General features: G+C 47.5%; 1 protein-coding gene across 28 annotated transcripts in view; it reads left to right on the top strand.

Annotated features, from left to right (window-relative positions):
- Nucleotides 1-27,529, top strand: part of AP1B1 (adaptor related protein complex 1 subunit beta 1) — a 113,123-nt gene that overhangs the window by 59,886 nt on the left and 25,708 nt on the right. For 12 of the 28 annotated variants that reach the window (XR_013522123.1, XR_013522115.1, XR_013522122.1 and 9 more), the window contains exons 2-7: nt 14,052-14,115; nt 18,126-18,231; nt 21,866-22,001; nt 22,842-23,087; nt 24,930-25,120; nt 26,585-26,806. Coding sequence is in view for 19 of the 28 variants with exons in the window: in XM_078337331.1 (XP_078193457.1) it covers nt 14,079-14,115; nt 18,126-18,231; nt 21,866-22,001; nt 22,842-23,087; nt 24,930-25,120; nt 26,585-26,806 (938 nt within the window). In the remaining 9 variants the exon portion in view is untranslated. Of the gene's footprint in view, nt 1-4,865; nt 4,959-14,051; nt 14,116-18,125; nt 18,232-20,373; nt 20,551-21,865; nt 22,002-22,841; nt 23,088-24,929; nt 25,121-26,584; nt 26,807-27,529 lie in introns of those variants that run through there. The other 16 variants (XR_013522124.1, XR_013522119.1, XM_078337326.1 and 13 more) reach the window with 3 other exon arrangements.

Below are 27,529 nucleotides of genomic sequence, written 5' to 3'. Positions count from 1 at the left end.
AATCACTCAGCAAGAACCTGTTCCCCAGCTAGTGTTGATTTAGTTGTTTTCAGTTCCCTCCCTTGTCACAGTGGCAGTGTCTCTGTGCCATCTCCACTCTTGTCTCTCTAAATCTGACCTGTCTTTTCATGACCAGCGAAGACCCTCCATCGAAGAGAACTTGGCATGCTGCTCCACCTATCTCAGAACCCTCCTCCTCTGGAGGCGTGATCACTCTGCCCTTTCCCTGCAGTCCTTTACTTGGCCTCTCAATCTGTAAGAGCTCAGCAAGAAACGACGTCCTTTGTTTACTGCATGTGTGCTTCTGTGTGGGGCACAGTTCCAGGCATAAGCGGATGGGGCTCTATACTGTTGATTTAACAGATCTTCAGAAAGTGTTCCCGTTACATAGATGGGAAAACCGAGATCACAAAGAGCCTTGTGCTGTGTGGTCTCTGGCCTCTTTCTCCTCATCTTGATTAATTTCAGTGTTGTTCAGAAGATGCCTTACTATTTTGTTTTCAAGTCCAGAGAAGCTTTTTTCTTTTTCTTTTTTTAAGATGGAGTCTTGCTCTGTCACCTAAACTGGAGTGGAGTGGTACGATTTCAGGTTCAAGTGATTCTCCTGCCTCAGCCTCCTGAGTAGCTGGGACTATAGGTGTGCACCACCACGCCCGGCTAATTTTTGTATTTTTTGTAGAGATGGCTTTCACCATGTTGGCCAGGCTGGTCTTAAACTCCTGACCTCAAGTGATTCGCCTGCCTCAGCCTCCCAAAGTGCTGGGATTACAGGCATAGACCACCATGCCCACCACTTTTCTTCTTCTTCACAGCAGGTCTTTCCACATATTGCTGCTTGTAGATGAGTTGAGAACTGGCACCTGAGTCTAGAATGAGGTTCTAGAGACTCAATGCCAGTATAAGAATGTTTGCATGTGACATTTGTCTGCCTTTAGTTTCTTTTCATTTTGAAGTCTTTAATTGTTAATGGGCCTCAGGAGAGTGACTTTTTTTTTTTTTTTTTTTTTTAAGAGAAGATCTTGCTCTGTTGCCCAGGCTGGAGTGCAGTGGCACATTCACAGTTCACTGCAGCCCTGACCTCCCAGGCTCAAGCAATCCTCCTACCTCAGGCTCCTGAGTAGCTGGTACTATGGCTGTTCACCACCACACCTAGCTAATTGTTGTATTTTTTTCGTAGAGACGGGGTTTCACCACACTGCTCAGGCTTTCACCATGAAAGACGACTTCGCAGAGGAGAAGGAGGAGGTGCAGTCCTTCGGTTACAAGCGGTTTGTTCCTCTTCAGGGCTGTGCATAATGGGAAGGTGATGAATTATCCCTGTCTTTGTGCATGACAAAGACACAAAAATGGCATTCCTAGTCCATCAGCAGCAGGACCTGAGCTTCCAGTTGTTTTTCCAGCAGTAGGTTTTTTTTTTTTTCCCCTCATACATTTTATTTTTAATTTGCAGCATATATTTGTTTACATTAACTCCCATACACTGCATGTGGTTTAGACATACTGTGAGTTCATTGCTTATTATTCTGTAAAACGTCCTGTGGCAAGAGAGACCCTTCCATCGAGAAGAGGTACTTGTCTTGAGAGGGCCACCACATGGTGGGATCCCAGGGATGGTCTCAGCTCGATGGACGCAGGAAGCACACCTCTTCTAAACGGTGCTTAGCCAGAACTCTTCCTGCCTGGGGCAGCCATGCCTCTCAACCCTACTGCTGGAAAAACAACTGGAAGCTCAGGTCCTGCTGCTAATGGACTAGGAATGCCATTTTTGTGTCTTTGTCATGCACAAAGACAGGGATAATTCATCACCTTCCCATTATGCACAGCCCTGAAGAGGAACAAACCGCTTGTAACCGAAGGACTGTACCTCCTCCTCCTCTGCGAAGTCGTCTTTCATGGTGACCGAGGGGACGCACCGCCAGCCAGAGAGCTCCGCGCGAGAGCCGCGCCGCCGAGGAAGTTGTCCTGAGCAGCCGCTCACTGCATGCCCATGGCAGCTGCACCGCGCGCCGGTTGTCTGCGCCCCAGCCCTCCCTCGCCTTCGCCGGCCCGCGAAGAGTGTCAGTGAGAGTTGGTTGCTCAGGCTGGTCTTGAATTCCTGGGCTCAAGCGATCTGCCTGCCTCAGTCTCCCAGAGTTCTGGGATTACAGGTGTGGTCCACCGTGCCCAGCCAGGAGATTAATTTTGACTTATCAGTTTTCATCAAAATCCCAGGAGGCCCATAACTTGGCAAGCTCGTCCAGACAGGCTTTTACTAGGCACATGACCAAACTTGACATTCCCTGTTGTCCAAACTGGATGGGTTGGCCTTAAAATAACCTGTAATTCAACATCTGAGGACTCTGCAGGGAGGTGTGGCAACCCATTTCACATACCCTTTAGCCTAGAGCAGGTATGTTTCTTCCAGGGCTTTATTCAGAGAGGAGCAGTTAGTTGCTTTGATGGACAGAGTGGGACATGTGTGACCTTATTAGGGGGCAACAGTGGAGCATGTTGGCACTACCATTTTCTAGCTGTGTAACTCCAAACAAATGCCCTGACCTCCCTGGGCTTCAATTTCCTCACCTATAAACTTCTTCATGAATCACAAGGACTAACTTTAAAGCTCTTTACATGGTATCTGTCACATGGTGCACATCCATTTGCCATTACTACTACCACTGCCACCTTTGTTCCAAATTTCATGCTGAGCCTAAAGAACACAGATTATTTTCTCATAGTTATTGAACTGACTTGAAAGAGCCTGTCCATCTGAGTTAAGTAACCACATTGTCCCAGAGAGAAAGTCTGAAATCTGGTTTCTCAACTGCTGAATCACCTTTTAGTTTTCCAGCTGGCCTTACCTGTTTCCCTGTCTGTAAAGTGAACTTAAGTATTTACCTGTAAGTACCCTTTTCCTTTTTTTTTGAAACAGGGTCTCACTCTGTCGCCCAGGGTGGAGTGCAGTGGCGCAGTCATGACTCACTGCAACCCCCCGCCTTCCAGGTTCAAGCTATTCTTCCACCTGCCACCATGCCAAGCTAATTTTTGTATTTTCAATAGAGACACGGTTTCACCATGTTGGACAGGCTGGTCTCAAACTCCTGACCTCAAATGATCTTCCTGCCTCAGCCTCCCAAAGTGCTGGGATTATAGGCGTGAGCCACCGTGCCCGATCCCTATTCCTTTTTAAAAAGAAATTGTCAGACAAATGATGAGTAGTGAGTAGCATCATCATCTCTAATGAACTCTAAGCTTTGTGGGAGCATACACAGTCCAGGGCATGGCACAGAGTGGGGAATATTTGTCAGATGAATTAACCTCTGCCCTTGAAACAAAATCAAAGCAACAAAACACATAGAATGAATAAAGTTTGACCTTTCTGCTCCAAATGAAGAAGAAACAGTGGCATTACCCCAGCCCCTTTTATTCATTCTTCCCTAACTTCCTCTTGACTGTCCCTGAGCTAACATGTGCCATGAAGCAGGTTTCTGAACAGCTATTCATCAGGGAAGTGTTGAACGTTGACAGTTCCAGCACCAAAGTTGGAAGCCACCAACATAGACCTTCAGAGATCAGTTTTCCCTACCTGCGTAACCTTGAGTTCAGTGATAGGACATGGAACTGGAGCTGACCTTCTGAAATGTCTCTTTCTCCTTTTCCTTTCCTAAAGCTTTTTGTCTGACTACACTGATGGTCTTCTTCATTAATTCACTGAATGCCAAGAGTGTGCAGTGCCTTGTGCTGGCACCACCAACTTCACACTTCTCATCTGTTTGAAGAGCATGGGCTGCTCTGACATGAATCACTGCCCCGAGACTAGAAAAGTCCTTCCCCTGACATTGTGGCCATTTGGAAAAATTTAAATTTTGTTGTTTGGCTTCTTACTGTTTTCTTTCCTACTGAAAACCAAATGGGATTTGCTGGCCTTAGCTGTATTCTAAATTTGTTCTCTTTTTTTCCCCTTGGAAACATCTTATGTCATGCTCTTAGAATAATCATACTCTGCTTCCTGGTGTTTGACACCTGGAAAGAACACTCATTGGTGGGGAAATGGGTCCCTCATCCCAGCAGAGAATCATAGAATGTGAGATGTGGGTGGGACTTGTCATTCAGTAGACTGGTTTTCAAGCTTTGCCCCATAGAACCATGGGATGTCTGAAGGGCCCTGGTGAGGATGGGAGAGTTGGGCATAGTGAAATGAGCCAGGCTCCCACCCCTCCTTCCACCAGAACAGTTTCACTTTTATCTGTTTGAAATGGTTTAAGAATGGAGAGGGACTTGAAGAGCCATTGATTAATTGTATTCTTTTGTTTGAGAATTGGAGAAAGACAGGCCTGGAGATGCAGGGAGGTGCCCAGGGTCACACAGCTGTTGGTTGTAGGGCCAGATTTCCCGGCAGCCATCTTGCCATTGGATCAGCCTTGCCCTGTTAACTGCAAAGCCTTATGTTCCCAGTCTAGTCTGCCCAGTCATCACTGTCTGGCACTTGTCACGGAGTTCTCTCATGTTTTGGGTCCTTGGTTTTTTAGCTTCTCTGGGAACCTGTCTTTTCATTCATTTTGCCAGCAAGCATTTGGTGAGCTCCTAGAATGTGCCAGGCATGGTGGCAGTCACCAGGTTGACAGCATTCAATAGTATAGATCCCAGATTAGAGGAGGAGCTCTGGGGAAATCTGAGATACTTTTTTTTTTTTTTTTTTTTTTTTTTTAAGAGACAGAGTCTTGCTCTTATTGCCCAGGCTGGAGTGCAGTGGTGCAATCATAGCTCACTGCAGCCTTGACCTCCTGGGCTTAAGCTATCCTCTTGCCTCAGCTTCTGAGTAGCTGGGACTACAGGCATGTGCTACCATGCCCAGCTAAGTTTTTTTTTTTTTTTTTTTCCTGTAGAGATAGAATCTCGCCATGTTACTCAAGCTAGTCTCAATTTCCTGGCCTCAACTGATCTTCCTGCCTCTGCCTCCCCAAATGCTGGGATTACAGGTATGAGCCACCATTCCTGGCCTTGCCATACAAGCAGGTCTAGTGTCAGGAGGCCTCTGCCCCTTCGAGTCGAGAAGAGGCTCCTCTGCAATGTTTAAGCCTAGACCGAAGAAGGAGCACAGGGTGGGAAATGTATTTTGGATAGATAAACCATTTTTCTAAACTGTTTTGTGTTTCTAAGAAGTACATGTACAGGGGACAAAATACTCAAGTTATAAAAAAGGTAAATGATGGAAAATCAGGCCTTCACCCCATTCCTCAGCTACCCAGCTTCCTTTCTAGAGGGAACTGCTATTGACTTTTCTTGTTTACCCTTTCCAGGGTAGCTTATGTATTTGCAAATACACAGATATTTATGTTTTATTAATCTTCATATGTTTAATTAGAAATAGTAGCATACTACATGTACTTTGCATCTTGTTTTTTCATTTAATATCTTGGAGAGGGTTGCATAAAAGCATATGTAGAACTGCCTCATTCTTCTGCATGGATACATAGTATTCTGTATGTCTGTATGCTGTGCTGTCATTTAACATATTTATAGAGTTGGGGGTCTTACTGTGTTGCCAAGGCTGGCTTCAAATCCTGGGCTCAAACGATTCTCGCCACTCAGCCTCCTAAGTAGCTGGAGCCACAGATGTGCTCAGCTCTGCTGTGCCATCATCTTTTAAACCAGTTCTGTGGATTGGTATTTATAATATTTTGCTATTAGAAAGGATGCTGCATGAATAATTTTGGATCTTCATAGTTTTCCACATGTAAAGTCCTAGGCACAAAATACTGGGTCAAAGGGTAAGGACCTTTGCAATTTTAATGGCTGTTACCAATTTGCTTCAGAGATTATAGCATTTCAGACTGTCACTAGCCTCAAATGAGAGTACCCATTTACCTGCATCAGCACCAACATGGGGTGTTATTAGACTCTTGGGTCTTTATCAACTCAGCAGCTGACAGGTGCTGTCTCACTGTAGTTTCAGTTTCTAAGTTTCCTTATAACTTATTCTTATAAATAAGCTTGAACCATTATATTAATTCACTTTCTGTGAACTGTCCACATCCTCTGCCATTCTCCTATTTGTAGTCACTTTTTATGTAGGAAAATAGGCCTTGTCTGCAATGTGATGCAAATTTTTGTGTATATGTTTCTCATATGTCTTTAGGCTCTTAGTTTCCCAAAGTGCAGAGCCACCTCACCTGGCCTATTTTGTTGTTTTTTAAAAACAATTTTTTTTTTTTTTTGGAGACCAAGTCTTGCTCTGTCGCCTGGACTGGAGTACAGTGGTGCAATCTTGGCTCACTGCAACCTTTGCCTCCTGGATTCAAGCGATTTTTGTGCCTCAACCTCCCATGCGCCCACTACCATGCCCAGCTAATTTTTGTATTTTTGGTAGAGATGGGGTTTCACCGTGTTGGCCAGGCTGGTCTCAAACTCCTGGCCACAGGTGATCCACCCGCCTTGGCCTCCTCCCAAAGTGCTGGGATTACAAGCATGAGCCACCACACCCAGCATATTTTAAAAAATATTTGTTTAATTTACACCAAGTGAAATACTTGACTCTTAAGTGTACAGTGTGGCCAGTATCTGCATCAAGATGAAGATCATTTCCATTACTCCAGAGGCCCTTCATGCCTGTTTTCAGTCCTTCCTACCCAGAAGCATCCACTGACCTGGCTTTTATAACCATAGCTTAGGTTTGCCTCTTAGAGCTTTGTATAAATGAAGACTTGTGATATTTATGATGTTCATATTTTTTCTCGTCAACATGCTTTCATTCTCACATTAGCCCTTGTCAGAAGAAATATGTGAGATACATAGAGCAGCAGGTACAGCAGTCCCCGCTCCCCACTTTTTTTCTTTTTTGAGACACAGACTCACTGTGTCACCCAGGCTGGAGTATAGTGGTACAATCTTGGCTCACTGCAACCTTTCTTTTCCTGGGCTCGAGCAGTCCTCCCACCTCAGCCTCCTGAGTGGCTGGAACTACAGGTACGCACCACCATGCTAATTTGGTAGAGACGGGATTTCCCCATGTTACCTGGGCCGGTCTCAAACTTCTGGGCTCAAGCGATTGCCTGCCTTGGCCTCCCAAAGTGCTGGGATTTACAGGTGTGAACCACAGTATCCGGCCTGATCTCCCCATTTTAAAGAGGGAAATTGAATTCTAGAGATGAAGTAGACTCAGTTCAGCATACTTTCCTTTTAAAGGTTGTTACTAATTTTGAGACATTGGAGAAAAATTGAAATACTATATTCAGTACTCATTTTCTTATGTTTTTCTTTTTCATTCTCAAAGGAGCTGGTTTTATGTTTTTAAAATAAATTCATTTTATTAGCTTAAAGCACAAAAAAATCTATATTTGTTGTTCCTAAAATTACATTTAGATATGTGAAGACAAAAATTTGAAAAATATTGAGATTTGATTCCTGAAATCCTTGCTCATTTAAAAAAAAAAAAAAAGAAAGAAAAATATTGAGAACTTTTTCCCCTTTAAACCTAACCCTAACTTCAGGAGCTAAAACCTAAAGTCTTTAGATGGGAATATTTTTTGTTCTTCCCTTTTTTTCCTTAGGACCTAGGACTTCATTTTCCCTCTCTTAGATCATGTTACATCTTTGTCCCTGGCCAGTGTTTCCAAATGTCTCACCAAGGGCTTCTTTATACATCTAGAAAACATAAGAGAAAACTACTGTATTTTAGACTTTATTGCTTAGTTCCCCCCCGCCCCCATTTTTTTGGTTTGTTTGTTTGTTTTGTTTTTTTGAGACAGAGTCTCACTCTGTCACCTAGGCCAGAGTGCATGCTGCAATCTCAGCTCACTGTAACCTCTGCCTCCCAGGTTCAAGTGATTCTCCTGCCTCAGCCTTTCAAGTAGCTGGGGTTACAGGCGCTCGCCACCACGCCTGACTAATTTTTCTCTTGTATTTTTAGAAGAGACGGAATTTCATCATGTTGGCTAGGCTGGTCTTGAACTGCTGACCTCAGGTGATCTGCCCACCTCGACCTCCCAAAGTGCTGGGATTACAGGCATAAGCCATGGCACCCAGTTCCCTTTCTTTAATTCTCAACAGTGAAGTTAACCAGAACTGGTTCTGGGATGTGACATCAAAGTCATAATCTTTCAAATGTGGGTGTGAGAAATACTAAGAGGGGGACAGCTGCATCGGCTCCTCAAGGTCAAAACCAGTTGTTCCAGGTATGCCCCTCTTTTAATTTTGACTGTGCCCATCCCCATGAGCCATTCCTAGGCCTGTAAATGCTGAAATTGAGGGGATCCCAGCCCAAAATGCTGTTTACTTAGCAAAAGTGACTCATTATCCTGGTCATAGCAGTTTCTGAACCAAAAATTCCCTGTAATTACTACTTTTAAAATGTGCCCTGACACTTCCAAAGATGGAATCCAAACCCTAAGCTTTTTCTTCTCTAAATTTGCTGCCTGCTTTCAAATGTAGTTCATGTATCTGATCAGATTCATCAGAGAGCAAGGTCTCAGCCCTTTGGTCTCCATGGGATCAGGGATACAGTGTATGATAACAGCTCAGCAGAGCCAGGAAAAGCACCAGTCTTTCCCATGATATCTACCAGTCTGAGCCCCTTTAGAACTCAACTGTCAGATTTTTTACATTCCTGCAGAGAGAATGAGAAATCTCTCTTGCACTGACATCCAAGAGGCAACTGCAAGAGCAGGTACCAGCATTAGATGCTCACAATGGAGAAAGGACAGGAGGAGATTGCCGCCCTCAGTACATCACTAAGCCATAGGTAGGGGATCATTCATGGTGAGGTGAGGTGAGGTGTTTTGTTTTTTAATCTGCGCTTTGGGGTGGTTTTCCAAAGTGTTTCACTTTTCTCCGCATCCCCTTCCTTCTCTAATTTCCTGCATATGAAACAACTTCAGAGGGATACAATTTCTGCATCATCAGTCCCACTGGGCCCTCTGCAGAGGGATATGCGAAACGGATACTGCAGAAAAAAGCTGCAGCCAGCACCAGCGCAATGAGTGGCAGTTAAGTTTGTGAGTAGTTGCTTAGCACCTGTAAAAGGAAGAATGCCACAGAAAGCTCAACACTGTTGGCGTATCTGCAGCTGTGGTTTGACTAGCTACCCTGCAGCTCTGTCACTTTTTTTTTTTTTTTTTAATCCCCAGAAAGAGAAGCTTTCTCACCCTTTTCTCCTCTTGGTCAGTTGCATATGGCACAGATCGGTCACCAGCAGGTTGCGTCCTGGGAATACAGGGCCCTCTGATGTTGTGTTGGGCCTGCAGGGGAGGGGAAAGCCCCTGACAGCTTTTTCTGCTGGAGAGGCAAGAAATTCCGAGCAGCTCTGAAATTAGATAGCTAAGGTATTTTGTTTTATTTACTTTTCTTTCTTTCTTTTCTTTTTGAGGTAGAATCTCACTCTGCTACCTGGGCTGGAGTGCAGTGGCGTGATCTCAGCTCACTGCAACCTCCACCTCCCGGGTTCAAGCAGTTCTCCTGCCTCAGCTTCCTGAGTAGCTGGGATTACAGGCGCATACTGCCACGCCTGGTTAATTTTTTGTATTTGAGTAGAGACAGCCTTTCACCATGTTGCCCAGGCTGGTCTCGAACTCCTGAGCTCAGGCAGTCTGCCCACCTCGGCCTCCCAAAGTGCTGGGATTACAGGTGTGAGCCACTGCACCTGGCCACTTTTATTTCTTTCTAGATTTAATATTCGAGTGGTTTCTGTGTTGCTTTCTGTGTTTCTTTGTGGCCTGTGAGTTTTAGCCCCTTTTGCCTTTAATTATCCCTCTTCTTACATTCAACCTCGAGAAATTATATTCTCCTGTTATTTTGGACACTTTTGTCAGTTATGCTTTCAAGTCTGTGACTTCTGGAACTATACAGATCTTTATTGTAAGGTAGAAATCCCATTATCCGATTTCCCTGCTTATTTCAGAGTTCCCCAAAGAACGCCTAGGTTGGTGAGGTTTCTCTGAGAGAATGGCTTTATGTACATGCAAAAAAAAAGAACAAATCATATTTAATGTGAGTAAATTCCTGTTAGAAACAAACGCTAACTAGTTACGTAACAGGGCTGCCAGAGAGCAGGCTGAGGCTCCCTGGGATTTTCAGTGGCCCCTTTTCATTTCTTTCAGCAACCATCAATTGAATATTTGCTATATGCGGAGCCTGGGCCAGGCATGAAAGAGGAGGGCAAATGGGAGCTGTGAGCCTGGCCCATTCGGGGGCCTGCCTTTGTGGATCTGTCTAGAGCCCTGACTCATGCTGGGAGGACCAGCAAGTTAGAGTCCCCACTGTGGACTTGCAACGTCAGGCACATTGGGCTCTTCTCTTTCCTGCAGCTCCCACAGAAAAATGCCATCCTCCCTTTTCATCTTTGCAAAGCAAAAGGAAAATAGAATTGTGCCTTTTTCTTTATACTATTTTGTCAGTTAAGCCTTTATTCCTTTATTCCTACAGGATCCACAAAAGATTTAAAGTGACCCCACGAGAGTACATATTTGTTTCCCATTGGTTACTGAAAACAAAACCTATGGTGTCTCTCAGTTGGGAGGCTTGCTCAATGCCATCCTGCCATAAATACACGTAATTTGGAAAATTCCAATTGGGCCAGAGAGGAGGAGCTATGTTGGCTTGGTTTCCAGAGACTGTGAAATGACTCCTGATCCCTCACATCCATTGCACTAGTAACTTTCATCTCACCCCTGTATAGTAATGACTTGAAAGGAGATGTTGGGCCGGGCGTGGTGGCTCACGCCTGTAATCCCAGCACTTTGGGAGGCCGAGGCGGGTGGATCACGAGGTCAAGAGATCGAGACCATCCTGGTCGAAATGGTGAAACCCCGTCTCTACTAAAGATACAAAAAATTAGCTGAGCATGGTGGCACGTGCCTGTAATCCCAGCTACTCAGGAGGCTGAGGCAGGAGAATTGCCTGAACCCAGGAGGCAGAGATTGCGGTGAGCCGAGATCGTGCCATTGCACTCCAGCCTGGGTAACAAGAGCAAAACTTTGCTTCAAAAAAAAAAAAAGAAAGGAGATGTTGGTGGGTTATTTGTTTGAGTTCCTTCCATAGACGCAACAGAAGGGACATAGTGAAGTGGGGTTTCTCCATTCCAGTGTCTATTTTTTTGGCATTGTGTGGTTTTCTATAACACATAAAACTACAGATAGGATTGGAAGGCTGTACTTGAAAGTCTCAATGTTTTTTGCAGGGGCTGGAGTACAGTGGCACAATCTCAGCTCAGTGCAACCTTTGCCTCCTGGATTCAAGTGATTCGTGTGCCTCAGCCTCTTGAGTAGCTGGGACTACAGGTTTTTGTTTGTTTGTTTGTTTGTTTTCTTTGAGACGGAGTTTCACTTTTGTTACCCAGGCTGGAGTGCAGTGGCGCGATCTCGGCTCACCGCAACCTCCGCCTCCTGGATTCAGGCAATTCTCCTGCCTCAGCCCCCTGAGTAGCTGGGATTATAGGCACGCGCCACCATGCCCGGCTGATTTCTTGTATTTTTAGTAGAGATGGGGTTTCACCATGTTGACCAGGATGGTCTCGATCTCTTGACCTCGTGATGCACCCACCTCAGCCTCCCAAAGTGCTGGGATTACAGGCGTGAGCCACCGCGCCTGGCGGGACTACAGGTTTGTGCCACTGCACCAGCCTCAATTTTTTTTTGGCTGAGTCCTTAGCCACTATCAGGGAACTGTCCTCCTTGTCAGAAGAGGGAAGCAGAATTCCTTCATCGATAGAGCATAGGGACTGAGCTCAGGTAGACCTGAGATGGTCTCCTAGCCTAGCCACGTACAAGCCATGTGACCTTGGGCAAGTTATACAACATCCCTGAGTCCGTTTCATCATCTATAAAATGGGATTAAAAGCAGTTACATTATAGACAAGATTAAATGAGATAATGTGGGTGGAGCCCCTGCCTTTAATAGGGGCTCAGTAAATGATAGCTTCTTAAGAAATCCTACAACAATCCCAGAAGCGTTGTATCTAGGATAACTTGGTTCCCCTGTAACTTCTTTTATCTTTGATCTGTTCCCCAGAAGAACTTTGAGGTGCATAGTAGATGCTCAGTAAATGTTTGTTGAATGAATGAGGGAGCCTTAGTACTTTCTTTGTTCTATTGTCTTTTTTTTTTTTAATTCCCTTGAGGTCACTTTGAGACATTAGGACACAGTTTTCGTTTTGTTTTGTTTTTTTGAGATGGAGTCTCACATTATCCCCCCGGCTGGAGCGCAATGGTGTGATCTCAGCTGACTGCAGCCTCTGCCTCCCAGGTTCAAGCAATTCTCCTGCCTCAGCCTCCCAAGTAGCTGGGAATACAGGTGCCCATCACCACACCCAGCTACTTTTTTGTATTTTTAGTGGAGACGGGGTTTCACTATGTTGTCCAGGCTGGTCTCAAACTCCTGACCTCAGCGGATCTACCCGCCTTTACCTCCCAAAGTGCTGGGATTACAGGCATGAGCCACCACACCCCCATTGTCTTTTTTTTTTTTTTTTTTGATACGGAGTCTTGCTTTGTCACCTGGGCCAGAGTGCAGTGGTGCGATCTCAGCTCACTGCAACTTCTGCCTCCCAGGTTCAAGTGATTCTTCTGCATTAGTCTCCCAAGTAGCTGGGACTATAGGCGTACCACCACGCCCAGCTAATTTTAGTATTATTAGTAGATATTGGCCAGGCTAGCCTCGAACTCCTGACCTGCCTCAGCCTCCCAAAGTGCTGGGATTACAGGGCTGAGCCACCATGCGTGGCCCCCTATTGTCTTATCATAGTACCTCACACTGTGAGCTTTTTGGCACTAGATGTCCTGAGAGAGCCTTTTTTTTTTTTTTTTTGAGACGGAGTTTTGCTCTTGTTGCCCAAGTTGGAGTACAATGGCGCACAGTCTTGGCTCACTGCAATCTCCACCTCCCAGGTGGAGCAATTCAAGCAATTCTTCTGCCTCAGCCTCCTGAGTAGCTGGGATTATAGTCGAACACCAACACACCTGGCTAATATTTGTATTTTTAGTAGAGACAGGGTTTCACCATCTTGGTCAGGCTGGTCTTGAATTCCTGACCTTGTGATCCACCCACCTCAGCCTCCCAAAGTGCTGGGATTACAGGTGAGCCACTGTGCCCGATGAGAGAGCCTTTAAGAAAATTGAGCAGATAGATTTGGGAACTGCTGTAGAATACAGATTATAGCCCTTCCTGGTGATGAATTGTACATATTACTATTTTAGAAGCTCAGAAAAGTTGTGGAGAGAAGTCTCCCTAGCATTTTAAACTTGGCATTTTCTAATCTCATTTGACTCTATAGGGTAAGATAGTCCCTCGATGATGCTGTGATGAGGCTTCTTTTTTTTTTTGAGACGGAGTTTCGCTCTTGTTACCCAGGCTGGAGTGCAATGGCGCAATCTCGGCTCACCGCAACCTCCGCCTCCTGGGTTCAGGCAATTCTCCTGCCTCAGCCTCCCAAGTAGCTGGGATTACAGGCACACGCCACCATGCCCAGCTAATTTTTTGTATTTTTAGTAGAGACGGGGTTTCACCATGTTGACCAGGATGGTCTCGATCTCTTGATCTTGTGATCCACCTGCCTCGGCCTCCCAAAGTGCTGGGATTACAGGCTTGAGCCACCGCGCCCGGCCGAGGCTTCTAATGAGTTAACATGTGCAAAGCATTTAGGACAGTGCTGAGCAAAATGTGTCCCACAAAGGGGCTGCTGCTGCTGTAAGCCCTTACATCCTTGTGCAGGTATTTCTGTGGGAAAGATTCCTAGAAGAGGCACATTCAAAAATTTGGTAGGACCAGGTGTGGTGGCTCATGCCTGTAATCCCAGCATTTTAGGAGGCCAAGGCAGGAAGATTGCCTGAGGCCGGGAGTTTGAGACCAGCCCAGGCAACATGGTAAGACCCCATCTCTGAAGAAAAAAAAAGCGGATAGATTCTCAGAATTACTTTTCAAAATCTAATCTGCCATGATCTAACAGTTCATTTTCCCAGGAAAGAGATAAGCAGCTGTTTTCCTATACTACATGTGTTCTGGATCCTTCTCCCCCCTCTGCACACCATAACTGAAGATGGAATGGAACATAACTGAAAGTCACCCCTCTCTTTGTCTTGCAGGAGTCTGGCCACAGATAAGGGACCAAAATGACTGACTCAAAATACTTCACTACAACCAAGAAAGGTATTATTTGTTTAATAATGGGCCTTGTACTATGCTTTCTCTGCCCGTCCCTTCTGTTTTCCTCCTGTGACTGTAGGGAATAGGGGTGGGAATGAAGGCCTGGAAATATGGCCTAGAGTTTCTTATAGATCTAAAAAATAGAACTGTTGGTGATATAAGAAATTGATCGCTCCTTTTAGAGCTCAGAAAGGGAAGAACATTAGCTCCAAGTGTGGGAAAAAAAGTGACCTTTGGTTCCCCATGGCTTAAACTAATTATGTTTTTGGCTGGGTGCTGTGGCTCAAGCCTGTAATCCCAGCACTTTGGGAGGCCAAGGCAGGCGGATCATGAGGTTAGGAGATTGAGACCATGCTGGCCAACATGATGAAACCCCTTCTCTACTAAATATACAAAAATTAGCTGTGCATGGTGGCATGCACCTGTAGTCCCAGGTACTCAGGAGGCTGAGGCAGGAGAATCACTTGAACCTGGGAGGCAGAGGTTGTAGTGAGCCAAGATCGGACCACTGCACTCTAGCCTGGCGACAGAGTGTGACTCCATCTTTTAAAAAAAAAAAAAAGTGTTTTTTTTCTAGGGGGAAAAAAAAATACAATCCTATCAGCACCCTTGCAGCAGAGTGTGTGTGTGTGTGTGTGTGTGTGTGTGTGTCCATGTATCTGTCCTTATCCAAGGGCACATTTCTTTTTTTGAGATGGAGTGTCATGCTTGTCACCCAGGCTGGAGTGCAGTGGCACAATCTTGGCTCACTGCAACCTCTACCTCCTGGGTTCAAGTGATTCTCCTGCCTCAGCCTCCTGAGTAGCTGGGACTACAGGTGGGTACCACCACGCCCACCACACGCAGCAAGTTTTTGAATTTTTGGTAGAGATAGGGTTTCACCATATTGGCCAGGCTGGTCTCAAACTCCTGACCTCAAGTGATCCACCCACCTTGGCCTCCCAAAGTGCTGGGATTACAGGCGTGAGCCACCATGCCCAGTCAGGTATGTATTTTTCATGGTTGTAATCCTGTTTTTCATTTGACATTCTGACATCATCTAAACATTTCCCAACAATTCTAATGACTACTATTAAGTCCATTGAGTTGCTACACTGAAATTTGCTAAGCTAGGCTTAGAACATTGGGCATTTTGGTTGTTTCTGCTTTTAAGGAAATGGAGGATGTTGCGTGGCTGACAAATGTGCTTTAACCCTGTAAGCATCTTTCTGACCAGCCCTTCCTTCCTCCCTCCTTCCTTCCAAGTGAGATTGACACAGGCTTGCCAACCAGATGAAAAGACTCTGTTACTGGATCAGCTGAGCCAGGACCTGAAGTCTGCCCCTCATCAGGCATTTCATGTATTGGACTAGCTGGGTTTTTTTCTTCTTTTGAGATCGAGTTTTGCTCTTCTTGCCCAGGCTGGAGCGCAATGGCACCATCTTGGCTCACTGCAACCTCCGCCTCCTGGGTTCAAGCGATTCTCCCGCCTCAGCCTCCTGAGTAGCTGGGATTACAGGCATGTGCCACCATGTCCAGCTAATTTTGTATTTTTAGTAGAGACGGGGTTTCTCCATGTTGGTCAGGCTGGTCTTTAACTCCCAACCTCAAGTGATCCACCTACCTCGGCCTCCCAAAGTACTGAGATTACAAGCATAAGCCACTGCGCCTGGCTAAGTCTAGCTGGTTTTTATTGAGAACCTACCATATGCAGTGGAAGAGAGACAGAGTCTCTGACCTGGTGTTGCTCCAGGTTGAGCAGGAAGGACAGTCTATAGAGTAGTAACCACACTAAAGAGTAGTGGGTCCAGGGGGCGCTGTGGGAGAATTCTGGGTGGAGCTGGCCAGAAAGATGGAGAATAGGAAGGGGAAGGAGTGAGTGCTCTGCCTGTGATACATTCAAGGAAAGGGAAGTAGTGGGCATGAGTTACCGAGGAGGGTGATGCAAGAAGAGGTTAGAGCCAGGCACAGTGGTGCCCCAGGTGGTGGCTTGGGTGGGTGGATTACCTACTTGAGCCCAGGAGTTCAAGTCTAACCTAGGCAACCAATTTAAAAAAGATAGAAAGCAATGGAGAGGTATGCAGGGATCAGTCCTATGAAGCCTGGTGAGCCACAGGGTGAACTTAGTGCTGAGTATATTGGAGTCTCAGGTGAGTTTTTTCGTTGTTGTTTTGAGACATAATTTCACTCTGTCACCCAGGCTGGAGTGCAGTGGCGAGATCTCTGCTCACTGCAACCTCCCAGGTTCAAGCCATTATCCTGCTTCAGCCTCCCAAGTAGCTGGGACTATAAGCACACCACCACGACCTGCTAATTTTTTTATTTTAGTTTAGCTGGGACTACAGGCACGCCACCATGCCCCGCTAATTTTTGTATTTTGGGGGTGGGGTTTTTTAGTGGATTTCTTTTGGGAAGAGAGATGTGTGGAGAGTGATGCCTGGCTTCAGTGCCCCAGCCAGAGAGACAAGGAAGTAGGTTCAGGAAAGCAAAGTGAGTATTTTGGGTGGGCCAAGCATAAGAGTTTAGTTAGGGCTTTCAGTTTCAGCCCTACCACCTACCGGCTTTGTATATGCATTACTGAGCCTCTCATAGCTTCCATTTGCTCACTGAAGGGAAATGCAGAGTTATGAGAGTTAATTCCTATAAGAAAATGTGTGGGAACAAGTTAGTGTGGCACTGACTGGGTTTAGAGAAGGGGTCAAGGTAGCTGGGCGCAGTGGCTTATACCTGTGATCCCAGCACTTTGGGAGGCCGAGGCAGGGGGATAACTTGAGGTCAGGAGTTTGAGACCAGCCTGGCCAACATGGTGAAACCCTATCTCTACTAAAATACAAAAATTAGCTAGGCATGGTGGTATGTGCCTGTAGTTCCAGCTATTTGGGAGGCTGAGACAGGAGAATTGCTTGAACCTGGGAGGCAGAGGTTGCAATGAGCCGAGATCGTACCACTGCACTCCGGCCTGGGCAACAGAGTGAGACTCTGTCTCAAAAAAAAAAAAAAAAGAGCAAGAGAGAGAAGGGCTCAGAAAGTAACATCTGCCCTCTTAACCTGTTATTGGGATCCTGACTATCTGTCCATGGCAGGGCCAGACAAGCCTACTTCCTCATTTGTTTTTTTCACATCATCAAATTCTTCAAAACAATTTATTACATGCTTGAGCTCTCATGGAGAAGCTGAATTCCCATTTTTAGAGCTGAGCAACCCCTTGTGTCTCAGGAAGTGAAACCCTGAGCAAGCTGTTTTAATTAGAGGTTTGAAGAAAACAGGAAAGGCCTCCGTGTGGGAATCAACAAATTCTGCCCTCTCCCTGCAGGCCTTAAGTACTCAGGTTCTATTGCACTGAGCCTTTTAAGGGCCTTTGGTTGAGTGAGGGTAGCTGAGGACAGCTTGCCTTCCACTGGGTTTTTAGCTCTCTGGCTGAGCGGAGCCTGCTGTCATGTTTTTGATACTTTTGTCTTCCCCAGAATCTTTGTAGCTTCCGTGGTTCCTGTGGCTTCAATCCAGCAGGGCCTCTCAGCGTTTTTTTTTTTGTTTTTGTTTTTTTTTGTGAGACAGGCAGGGTCTCACTTTGTGTCACCCAGGCTGGAGTGTAGTGGTGTCATGGCTCACAGCAGCCTCGACCTAGAGGGGCTCAAATGATCCTCCAGCCTCAGCCTCCAGAGCTGGCATGGCTGGTGTGTGCTACCACACCTGCTAATTTTAAAAAGTTTTTTTTGTGGAAACGAGGTCTCACTATGTTACCCAGGCTAATCTCAAACTCCTGGGCTCAAGTGATCCTCAGCCTCTTAAAGTGCCGTGGTTACAGGTGTGAGCCATTGTGCCAGGCCTGCAAGCTTCCATCTTGTTAATTCCTGTCCTAACAGTCATCCCTCACTGTTGCCTGTCCTACCTGAGGCCAGGGGCCTGAAGCTGCCCTCAGCCAACAGCATAGGATGTCTGACGTGCCTCCCTCCAGTTCTTTTGGAAGTTAAGTACAGGGAATCATCCCCTGGCAGGGGAGGGAGGGATCACTCATGCTTGCCTCCTTTCCTTAGGGGAAATCTTCGAGCTGAAGGCAGAGCTCAACAGTGACAAGAAGGAGAAGAAGAAGGAGGCAGTGAAGAAAGTGATTGCATCGATGACCGTGGGCAAAGATGTCAGGTATGCAGGAGTAGGCCTGGTGGCAGCTGGAAGCTGGCTGACGGGAGGGTTTATAGCTTGGGTCCACTTCAGTCTCTTCTTTAGGTTGTCTAGGGACCCATGTCTCCCCTCATACAGCTCCCTTCATAAAACTTTTTTCCCCAATAGAAGGTTTTGTTTACACAGGAATCATGAGCCCAGATGCTGACAAGTCAGGTGGTGATGGAGTGAGTTAACTAAATTAGAATAGGTGGGAAAGGCAGCAGGCAATGGAATGGGTATGGCATGAACCTTCTCAGAAACTCCAGAGGATCACTACTGGCTAGGGAAGAGGACTCAGTGTGGCCTGGTCTTCTGGTGTGTGTGTGTGTGTGTGCGCGTGCACGCGTTTGTTTTGAGACAGAGTCTCACTCTGTCACCAGGCTGGAGTACAGTGAGGCAATCTCGGCTCACTGCAACCTTCAACTCCCTGATTCAAGCTATTCTCCTGCCTCAGCCTCCTGAGTAGCTCCTGGGATACAGGTGCCTACCACCATGCCTGGCTAATTTTTTTTTTTTTTTTTTTTCAGTAGAGACAGGGTTTCACCATGTTGACCAGGATGGTCTCTATCTCCTGACCTTGTGATCTGCCCACCTCGGCCTCCCTAAGTGCTGTTAAAGCATTAGCCACTGTGCCCAGCCAAGTCTTCTGGTTTTTAAAAAGAATGGGAAATCTGGGCCACACGTGGTGGCTCACACCTGTAATCTCAGCACTTTGGGATGCTGAGGTGGGTGGATCACTAGGTCAGGAGTCCAAGACCAGCTTGGCCAATATGGTGAAATCCCATCTCTACTAAAAATACGAAAATTAGCTGGGCATGGTGGTGTGCGCCTGTAATCTCAGCACTTGGGAGGCGGAGGCAGGAGAATCTATTGAACTTGGGAAGCAGAGGTTGCAGTGAGCCGAGATTGCACCACTGTGCTCCAGCCTGGGTGACAGAGTGAGATACTCCGTCTCAAAAAAAAAAAAGAGAATGTGGGCGGGTGTGGTGGCTCAGGCCTGTAATCCCAGCACTCTGGGAGGCTGAGGTGGGCGGATCACTCAGTCAGGAGTTCAAGACCAGCCTGACCAACATGGTGAAACCCCGTCTTAAAAAAAAAAAAAAAAAGAGAGAATGGGAAAGCGGTTTTTTTCATTTTAAATCTCCTTGTCTTAAGTAGCCAAATAATATTAAACCAACACTGTATGGTGCAAGTAAAACACACGTGCCACATTGGATTTCTCTTAATTTGTCACCTGTTTGCAACCTCTGTTGCACCTGACGGCTGGAGCAGGTCGTGTGTAGAATGGCTGCTGCACCTTGGCTCATGCTTCCCCTGTGGGAGTGCCCAGTGACCCAGCTTGTCTTCCCATCTTTAAAAACCCAATCAAGGTCTGCCTTTCCCCGTTGCCAGTCTACTACCCCAAACTCAAAAGCATTTGCTCTCGGTCCCCATCACCCAGCACTAAATGGAGACTGTTCTCTTATGTGTACTTGTGTTTACCTGCTCACCAGATTGCAAAATCTCAAAGGCAGGGACTGGATTTTATAAAAGCTTAATATTTGCACAGTATTTGAGAGTCTGCACAGAACATTTTCAGATTTGTTTTCTTTTTTTTTTTGAGACGGAGTTTTGCTCTTGTTGCCCAGGCTGGAGTGCAATGGCGCGATCTCGGCTCACCACAACCTCCACCTCCTGGGTTCAGGCAATTCTCCTGCCTCAGCCTCCTCAGATTTGTTTTCTTAGTAGATCCTTACAACTCCCATATTGTAGGTAATGATGGTTTTACTGCCAAATAAATAAAAACATAAAGCGACTGCCTAAGAGTCACCTGGTTTATGGCAGAACTAGGACTCAAGCCCAGTTCTTCTGAAATCCAAATCCAGGCTGCTTTCACCCATGCCCTCCTGGTACCCAGCCCTGTGCCTCATAGCTTGGGTGCTGAGATGGAGCAGCTCCCGTTCAGGTCCCAAGATAGGCTCCCACTACTCCAGACTTCCCCATGGATCACTCCCCAGCAAGGACCTCCTGCCAGCAGTTCCGGGAAGCAGTTCTGCAGAGAGCCCTTTGGAAGCCAGAGCCACAAAGGGAGCAGGTGCCTGCTGGACAGCTGGGCCTGCTTCCAAGTCAGATTGCTTCCAGGACAAAGCTGCTCACCTTCACCCAGAACACCACTGTCACCTCACAGAGGAGAAACATCTTTGTTCCTCGGTCTCAAAAGAGCTGGCTTTGTTGATATGACGGGCCCCAAAGAGCGAGTCGTCCTCATCAGCAGTTTTTCCTCCTTCGTCCTCCCCATTCTTCCTGAAATTGCACCAGGTGCGTCATCTTCCAAGGTGATACATCCATTTTGGCTTTGGCAGGACTCCTGCTTGTTGGGGCTCAGGAAGTTGACTTCGACCTCTTAAGTCTCTGTGTTGACATGTCCTTGCCTGTAGAAATACAATACTGGTGTCTTGCACACCAGAATTGAGAGGGGATCTGATGATTCCAAAATAGAAAATTGCTCTCTAACCAAATTTCATATTTTAAGGCCTGTGACTCTGGGACCATGGGTGCCATGTTGAGAAGGGTTCTACCCAGTGGTCATGAGCACAGACCTTGTTCCTCCTCCAGGCAGGTTATTTGACATTTATGAACCTCAGTATTCTGTGAAATGGGGATCCTAGTTAAATGAGATCAAGTATGTAAAGCTCTTAGCACCCAGCCTGGTGTATGGTATGTGCTCCAAGCATGCTGTACTGGTTCTTAGTGGGTGTCAGAGCTTGCGGTAAAAGCAGTGTGAGCCATCCTACTTCCATGCGACCCTCCAGAAGCAGCAGCCTAATGTAAGGGGCCATGTTAAGTATCAGAGAGAGAGAAAGGGTCATTTTCATTTACTCAGCACCTCCCAGATAACAAGGACCAGATACCTAAGTATGTTGTCTCATGCAGTTATCATAAAGGCCCTGTGAAGTGAGTTTCTGTTGCACCTTGCTTGCAAATGAGGAAATTGAGACTCAGGGCAAGGGGCAGGTGACAAAGGAATTTCTCTGTCATACAGCTAGCAAGAGGCAATGCTGGGTTTGACGGGCTCCAGAATTCATGTTTGAACTGTATGAAAAGAACCAAGGACTTTTTCTGCTTTTTTAAATTTATTTTGAGATGGGGTCTTGCTCTGTCACCCAGGCTGGAGTATAGTGACGTGATCTTGGCTCACTGCAACCTCCGCCTCCCAGGTTCAAGCGATTCTTCTGCCTCAGTCTCCCGAGTAGCTGGGATTACAGGTGCCTACCACCTCGCCAGGCTAGTTTTTTTTTTTTAAGTAGAGATGGGGGTTCACCATATTGGCCAGGCTGGTCTCAAACTCCTGACCTTGTGATCCACCTGCCTCACTCTCCCGAAGTGCGGGGATTACAGGCATGAGCCACTGCACCCGGCCCTTTTTCTGCTTTTAAAATTACCCTTTGGGATTCTCTTTCTACCAATAGGTGTTGATTGTTAACAGCACATCTGATACCCTCCCTTTTACCAGGAAGTCATCTAGTGTGTCTCTCTCTCTCCTACCCACTGCCCTTCCACCCACTAGTTAGCAGCCTGAAAATCTTCCTCTTTCTTCAGCCTTTCCCTTGCTGACACCATTTTGACCTTTCAGTGCCCTCTTCCCTGATGTGGTAAACTGCATGCAGACGGACAACCTGGAGCTGAAGAAGCTGGTATACCTCTACCTGATGAATTATGCCAAGAGTCAGCCTGACATGGCCATTATGGCCGTCAACACCTTTGTGAAAGTGAGCAGGAGCTTGGTGGGCAAGGGGGTATGGGGGAATGGGGTGCTTAAGGCTCTGTCTCCCCTCAGTCTCTTTGGGGTGGGGCCCTGTGGCGCTGGATGGAATCCAAACCTTTGGACTGCCCATGCCCGCCCAGCCTGCAGGCCTCTTCCTCCAGCAGAGGGCTCCCACTTCCCAGAAAACCAGATGCCAAGGCCGCTGCTTAACTCATCCTGTGTGAGGTCCTGCAAGGCCTATTGATCCCCTCACCACCCTGATTGGGCCCTGCTGTGCATGCTTTGCCAGAGCACGAATCAGCAGGTGTCTGAGAGCTTCTCTGTTCCCCTTCTAGACTGCTGCTTTCTCCATTTTCTGTCCTTCAGATTGAATTGTCAGCTCTGTGCACCTTTATTTTAATTTCATTTTCTCCTAATGTTTACTACCTGAGAATCTTAGCTCCCCTGAGTCCTGTCCATGCTCAGATATGGGGAAATGAGGCTTCTGTGGCCCAACAGAAAAATTGAGAGCTGTGATGCTAGGCATATGTGAGTTTGAATCACGGCTCTGCTCTGTGGCTTCGGATGAGCTCCCAGCCTTCCTGAGAGCCTCAGTTTCATCATCTATAAAATGGGACCAGTATTGTATTTCTACTGTGAGGATAGGAGGAGATGATGCAGAGCTGGCATGGGTGCTGGTTACATAGCATTTACTTTGGCTGCTGTTGGCTATAGTTGGTAGAGATCCACAGCAGCCATCTGATGTTCTCAGCCTAGCAGGGCTCAGAGCTGCAGGCCTGGGAGAATATGAAGCCACAGATGGCTCATCCCACACCTGCCCTGGCTGATGGCTGGTTCCCCTCAGGACTGTGAGGACCCCAACCCCCTCATCCGAGCCCTTGCGGTGCGGACCATGGGCTGCATCCGCGTTGACAAGATCACAGAGTACCTGTGTGAACCACTCCGGAAGTGCCTGAAGGATGAGGATCCATATGTGCGCAAAACAGCAGCTGTGTGCGTGGCCAAGCTTCACGACATCAACGCCCAGCTGGTGGAGGACCAGGGCTTCTTGGACACCCTTAAAGACCTCATCTCTGACTCTAACCCCATGGTAAGCCATGCCACCCACCGTGCCTCCTCCACCGCCTCCTGGGTTACTTGGGAAGATGTTGGCTTGACCCTTCACCAGGCAGTCCTGAGTACCTAGCAGTCAGAGCCTGGCCGGAGTGCCAGTTGTTCTTGTGCCTGTGGTGGTTCAGGCAGCCTCTTTGGAGGGAGCTGGACCTGGGTTCCCTTCTCCTCACCCTCTGACTAGCTGCACAACCTGGAGCACTGCCTAGGCTTCCAGGGCTGTCTTTTCATCAGTGAGATGGATCTAATTCTACATAGTGGGCAGGAGTGCTATGAAGGTGATATGCCTGGCATGGCCTGGCACATGGTGTGTGATCAATACTAGTGCCCTCCTTCTCCTTCTAGTCACTGTTACTGTTGCTGTCCTCTCACCAAGACCAATGCTGCATGTGGGGTGCTTTTCCCTTCCCTCCCATCTTTGCTGGATTGTAGAGGGTCACCCTTGAAGTAGCATAGCCTGGAATACGGGACATCCAGATGTAGCAGGATATGGAACTCCACAGTCTCCTTACCCATGGTGGCTGCAGCAGTTTCGAGGGCAGTTTGCCAGGGCCTGTACAAAATGAATGCACATGCTGGAACAGTAGTGGTAAAACAAAAAATAAATAAATAAATAAATAAAATGAATGCACAAACCCAGCCATCCTGCTCTGAGCAGAAACACTGAGTAACTGCCACATACAGTTACTCAGTACAGGGATGGGCACTGGAGCCCTGGACAGACCACAGGGAAAAGTTAGAAACAATGCAGAACACACTTAAAAACAGCTGCCTAAGGCCGGGTGTAGGGGCTCACACCTGTAATCCCAGCACTTTGGGAGGCCAAGGTGGGCAGATCACCTGAGGTCAGGAGTTCGAGACCAGCCTGGCCAACAAGGCAAAACCCCATCTCTACTAAAAATACAAAAATTGGCTGGGCATGGTGGCGTGTGCTTGTAATCCCAGCTACTCGGGAGGCTGAGGTAGGAACATTGCTTGAGCCCAGAAGGCAGAGGTTGCAGTAAGCTGCGATTGTGTCACTGCACTCCAGTGGGCAACAGAGTGAGACTGTCTCAAAAACAACAACAACAAAAACAGGCTGGGCGCAGTGGCTCCCGCCTGTAATCCCAGCACTTTGGGAGGCTGAGGTGGGAGGATCACCTGAGGTCAGGAGTCTGAGACCAGCCTGACCAACATGGCAAAACTCCATCTCTGATAAAAACACAAAAATTAGCTGGGCCTGGTGGTGCATGCATGTAATCAATCCCAGCTACTGAGAGGCTGAGGCATGAGAATCACTTGAACCCGAGAGGTGGAGGTTGTAATGAGCTGAAATCAAACCACTGCACTCCAACTTGGGCGATAGAGCGCCACTCTATCTCAGAAACAAAACAGCTGCTCTAGTGGAAATTGATTGAGGGCCTGGAGCTTCACCTGGCAAGCCCCTCTTCTCCAACCCCCATCCACTCCCAGTAGTCTCGAGGAACTCCACAGGAATCCCTTAGCTCCAAGAGGCACAGCTGACAAGCATTGAAGTGAGCTGCTATTGCTGATACACAGGGGTGCTGTGTTAGGAAGCTGGGAATGCTTTCTATGGCTAGGCACTTGGAGCTAGGTCTTTCTTGTTTTTCTAAATGGCAGGCACACTTGTTTTTGTGCCAGGTTGCAGAGGAGTCAGCAGGGTGAATGCTTGGAGTGGGTCTCATTGCAGCTCCAGAGCCTGCCTATCAGGTCATATTTCTTTCAGGATATTTGACCCCTGACTAGCCAGCATCATCAGCCCCACTGCCCCCTGGCCTGTGAACAGCACCCCAGCATCTGCCCCTTTCACCCTCTCAACCAGGTGGTGGCCAATGCAGTAGCAGCGCTCTCAGAAATCGCGGAGTCTCACCCCAGCAGCAATCTGCTCGATCTGAACCCACAGTCCATCAACAAGCTGCTGACAGCCCTGAATGAGTGCACAGAGTGGGGCCAGATCTTCATCCTGGACTGCCTGGCCAACTACACTCCCAAGGATGACCGTGAGGCCCAGAGGTGAGCAGGCTGCCCCTTGCTTGCCAGCCCAGCCTGAGGTCCCTGGTCCTCAGGGGATCCAACCAGGCACTGGTCCTCAGGCCTTAGTGGGCCCCTTTCTAGGGCCTTGCCCCACAGCCCACTATCAGACACACCTAAAGGGAAGCCTGCTTGCTTCCCACCTCTCCAGAGCCAGATAGGCAGGAGAGTTGCCTGGGGCAGTCAGCTCAGTGCCTGCTGTGGGGCCTGGGAGCTCACAGAAGTCCAGGGCACCTCCGTTGAGTTCAAGAGATGGGTAGCACCAGAGCTACTGCTCACTGAATTCTCACTGGGTGCCTGGGGCTTTGCCGGGTGCTTTCCATACATTACAGTCTTTAATGCAACTCTCATCATCCCCTATTTTCCAGATGAGGGCGCTCCAGCTTAGAGAGGTAAAGGGAACGAAGTGGGGATTGGCATCTGTACAGTGTGTACTACATGCCAGTACTGTGCTTATTCTTTTTTTCTTTTTTTTTGAGGCAGGGTCTCTGTCCCCCAGGCTGGAGCTGCAGCCTCAACCTCCTGGGCTCAGTCAATTCTCCCAAGTAGCTAGGACTACAGATGTGTGCCAACATGCCCAGCTAATTTTATATTTTTCATAGAGACAGGATTTCACCATGTTGCCCAGGCTGGTTTCAAACTCCTGGGCTCAAGCAATCCATCCACTGCAGCCTTTGCCCAGCCTTGTTCTTTACGTGTATTATCTCATTAAGCCCCTAGCAATCCTGTGAAGTAGGCATCATTATCTTGATTCTATAGGTGAGGAAACTGAGGCCTAGAGTGAATTGAACCTGCTAGGGGTTAGTTAGCTGGTAACAGAACCAAGATTTAGATCTTTCTCCTACAAAAAACATGTTTGCTTGCTTGCTTGTTTGAGACATAGTCTCACTCTGTCACTCAGGCTGGAGTGCAGTGGCACAATCGTAGCTCACTGCAGCCTCAAACTCCTCAAAGCAATCTTGCCTCTGCCTCCCGAGTAGCTGGGACCACAGGCATGTACCACCATACCCAGGTAGGGTGTAAAATTACTTTTAGTAGAGAAGGGTCTCACGATTTTGCTCAGGCTGGACATGCTTGTTTTTTTTGAGACAGGGTCTCTGTTGCCCAGGCTGGAGTGCAGTGGCGTGATCTCGGCTCACTGCAGTCTCCACCTCCTGGGTTCAAGCAATTCTCGTGTGTCAGCCTACCGAATAGCTGAGACTACAGGTGCTCGCCACCATGCCTGTCTAATTTGTATATGTTTTGGTAAAGACAGAGTTTCACCATGCTGCCCATGCTGATCTCGAACTTCTGACCTCAAGTGATCCACCTGTCTCAGCTTCCCAAAGTGCTAGGATTACAGGCATGAACTGCTGTGCCTGGCCTGGACATGCTAGTTTGAGAACTAAAACCAGGATGTTTCCCTTTGTCTTTCCTGTTTGCCCCATTGGAATGGACGGACCCCAGCATCTGTGAGCGGGTCACACCCAGGCTCTCCCACGCCAACTCTGCTGTGGTACTCTCTGCTGTGAAGGTACTGATGAAGTTCATGGAGATGTTGTCCAAGGACCTAGACTACTATGGCACACTTCTCAAGAAGCTGGCCCCACCCCTGGTCACACTGCTGTCAGCTGAGCCAGAGCTGCAGTACGTGGCTCTGCGCAACATCAATCTCATTGTGCAGAAAAGGTACTGAGGTCACTACACACAAGTGCCATTCATACCCCTTGGGGAGCCTCTTCTGCTGGGAATGGGGGCTCTCAAAGGAAACTGACCTGTCACCATGCAGGAAGTCTCAAATAGCTTAACCCAGATTAGCTTAACCAAAGGGGCAACTTTGCCCCCTGAGGAACATTTGCTGGTGTCTGGAGATACTTTGGTTTTCACAGCTGGGAGGGCATGCTACTGGTTTCTAGTGGCAGAGGCTAGGAGTGCTGCTCAGCATCCTACAGTGCGCGGAATAGCCCTTCACAGTTACTGTCCAGCCTGCGATGTCAGCAGTGCTGAGGTTGAGAAGCCCTGGCTTAACCTAACCAGGAAGCAGGCTGTGTAAAGACTAGCTTGGTACTTAAACTAGACATTGGGTTCACAGTCCACAGAGCTGTCCTGAAATGGGCCGTCAGATTTCGTGTATCTGTGCATTTCTGGGGACAGGGTCTATAGCTCTAGTCAAATTCTGAGGTTGGAGGACTGCAAGAATTTGAGGAACTGTTGGACTTTGCATCAGCCTCGAGGCCTGGGGGAGGGGTGCATCGGACTCACTCCAAATGCTGTGCCGCCCACATCCCTCCTCCCGTGAGAATGGCTGCAGCAGTGAGCCGCTGCACCCCGGGCACACAGTCTGGTAGTGGAGGGTAGGCGAGAGCAGAAAAACCACTGAGTGGTGCTAGGTCTGAGGGGTTCATGGCATGA

Source organism: Callithrix jacchus, chromosome 1, assembly GCF_049354715.1.
Source record: "Callithrix jacchus isolate 240 chromosome 1, calJac240_pri, whole genome shotgun sequence".
Classification (NCBI taxonomy): domain Eukaryota; kingdom Metazoa; phylum Chordata; class Mammalia; order Primates; family Cebidae; genus Callithrix; species Callithrix jacchus.
This window is presented reverse-complemented; position numbering and strand designations above follow the sequence as displayed.